At 35.4% G+C, this 1,376-nt stretch overlaps 1 protein-coding gene across 1 annotated transcript in view; it reads left to right on the top strand.

Moving 5' to 3' along the window:
* Nucleotides 1-553, top strand: part of LOC109587152 (ankyrin-1-like) — a 6,708-nt gene extending 6,155 nt beyond the window's left edge. The window contains exon 6 of the mRNA XM_020003387.1: nucleotides 30-553. Coding sequence (XP_019858946.1) covers nucleotides 30-553 — 524 coding nt within the window. The remainder of the gene's footprint in view (nucleotides 1-29) is intronic.
* Nucleotides 554-1,376: the final 823 nt, after the last annotated feature.

The raw sequence follows: 1,376 nt of genomic DNA, 5'->3' as shown, positions 1-1,376 counted from the left end.
ATTATTTGATTTTTTAATGGATACTCCAGTTGATATATACCATTATTTGGAACCAAACATTGTCTCTAATCCAGTACCTAAAGACAAGTCTGGTCGTACTCCTCTTCATTATGCTTCTCGTTCTGATAATATTCGTATGGTACGTTATCTCATAGAGACCTTCCCCTGTACTCCTGATGATCCTGATAATAATGGATACACTTCAGTTCATGGAGCATGTGAAGCTGGTAGTATGGAGCTAGTACAATACTTTCTAACTGATCTCAAATGTAATGCACTAGCTGAAACTGATGATTGTAAAACCATGCTTTATTTTGCTAGTAAGAGTTCTAATTTAGAGCTTGTTCGGTTTTTAGTTGACGTATTCAGTTTAAAACCTCGTCCACACGATATTGAAATAGCTCAATCAGTTAATCCTGATTCATCAGTAGTTAAATATCTTCAAAAAATACATTTTGATTTATTCCTATCACAACAAAGCAAAGTGAGTGGATATTATGAGAAACTTGAAGGACAACAGGTTGACCCACTAGGACAAGATATTGTATCTTAAACACAACCTTATCACCATATTACCACCTTATCAGTCCATTGTATGTAACCTATCACCATATTACCAATACACCATCTTACTACAGCACCATATGTAACCTATCACCATTACACCATCATACCTATCCTACCACCTTACCACCATCTAACTACCTTACACCACTTTCATCACCATTACACCATATACCCACAATGATTACCAATATTACCAATCCTACGATATTGTATCTTAAACACCATCTTACCATTACACCTATCACCACCTTATCACCATCCCACCACCTTACATACCATTGTATCACCATTGTACTATTACACCATACACCAATGGCTACCAATATCACCTATACAATACTTGTGTAATATCTTAACTTGTATCACCATTAATCTTAAAGTGTAACTGCAGTGATTTTTTAGGGTATTTATTTTATGGTTTTAATATGATTGCCTGACCATAATAATGATGTGTTCCAACTCCTATTGTCTAAAAAAATTTATTCACTGAGATATGAGCCTTCAAAAATGCACTTTTTGCTTCCTTTCAATATACTTCCTGTCAATGGGTGTGGCTAAACGTGACGTCATAAGAGGCATAGATGCAGATAACTCCATTCCTTTATAGGGGGAAATGATCCTTTATTCTCATGCCTTGTGATGTAATAGCACTAATTTAAAGATTGGGATCATTAGATTTCATTATCCTAAGCATGCAACTACAAGAAAAAACTCCAAAAGAAGCAAGTAAGCAGATTTACCAGTGTGGTGTGGTAAGAGGCTTTGGTGGCTGTAGAGGTCCAACTCAGTTTAGGCATTTATAATTAAAA

The sequence above is a fragment of the Amphimedon queenslandica genome, unplaced genomic scaffold (genome assembly GCF_000090795.2).
Source record: "Amphimedon queenslandica unplaced genomic scaffold, v1.1 AMPQUscaffold_12674, whole genome shotgun sequence".
Taxonomy (NCBI): Eukaryota; Metazoa; Porifera; class Demospongiae; order Haplosclerida; family Niphatidae; genus Amphimedon; species Amphimedon queenslandica.
The sequence above is the reverse complement of the archived record's forward strand: the minus strand, read 5'-3'. Positions and strand labels throughout refer to the sequence as shown.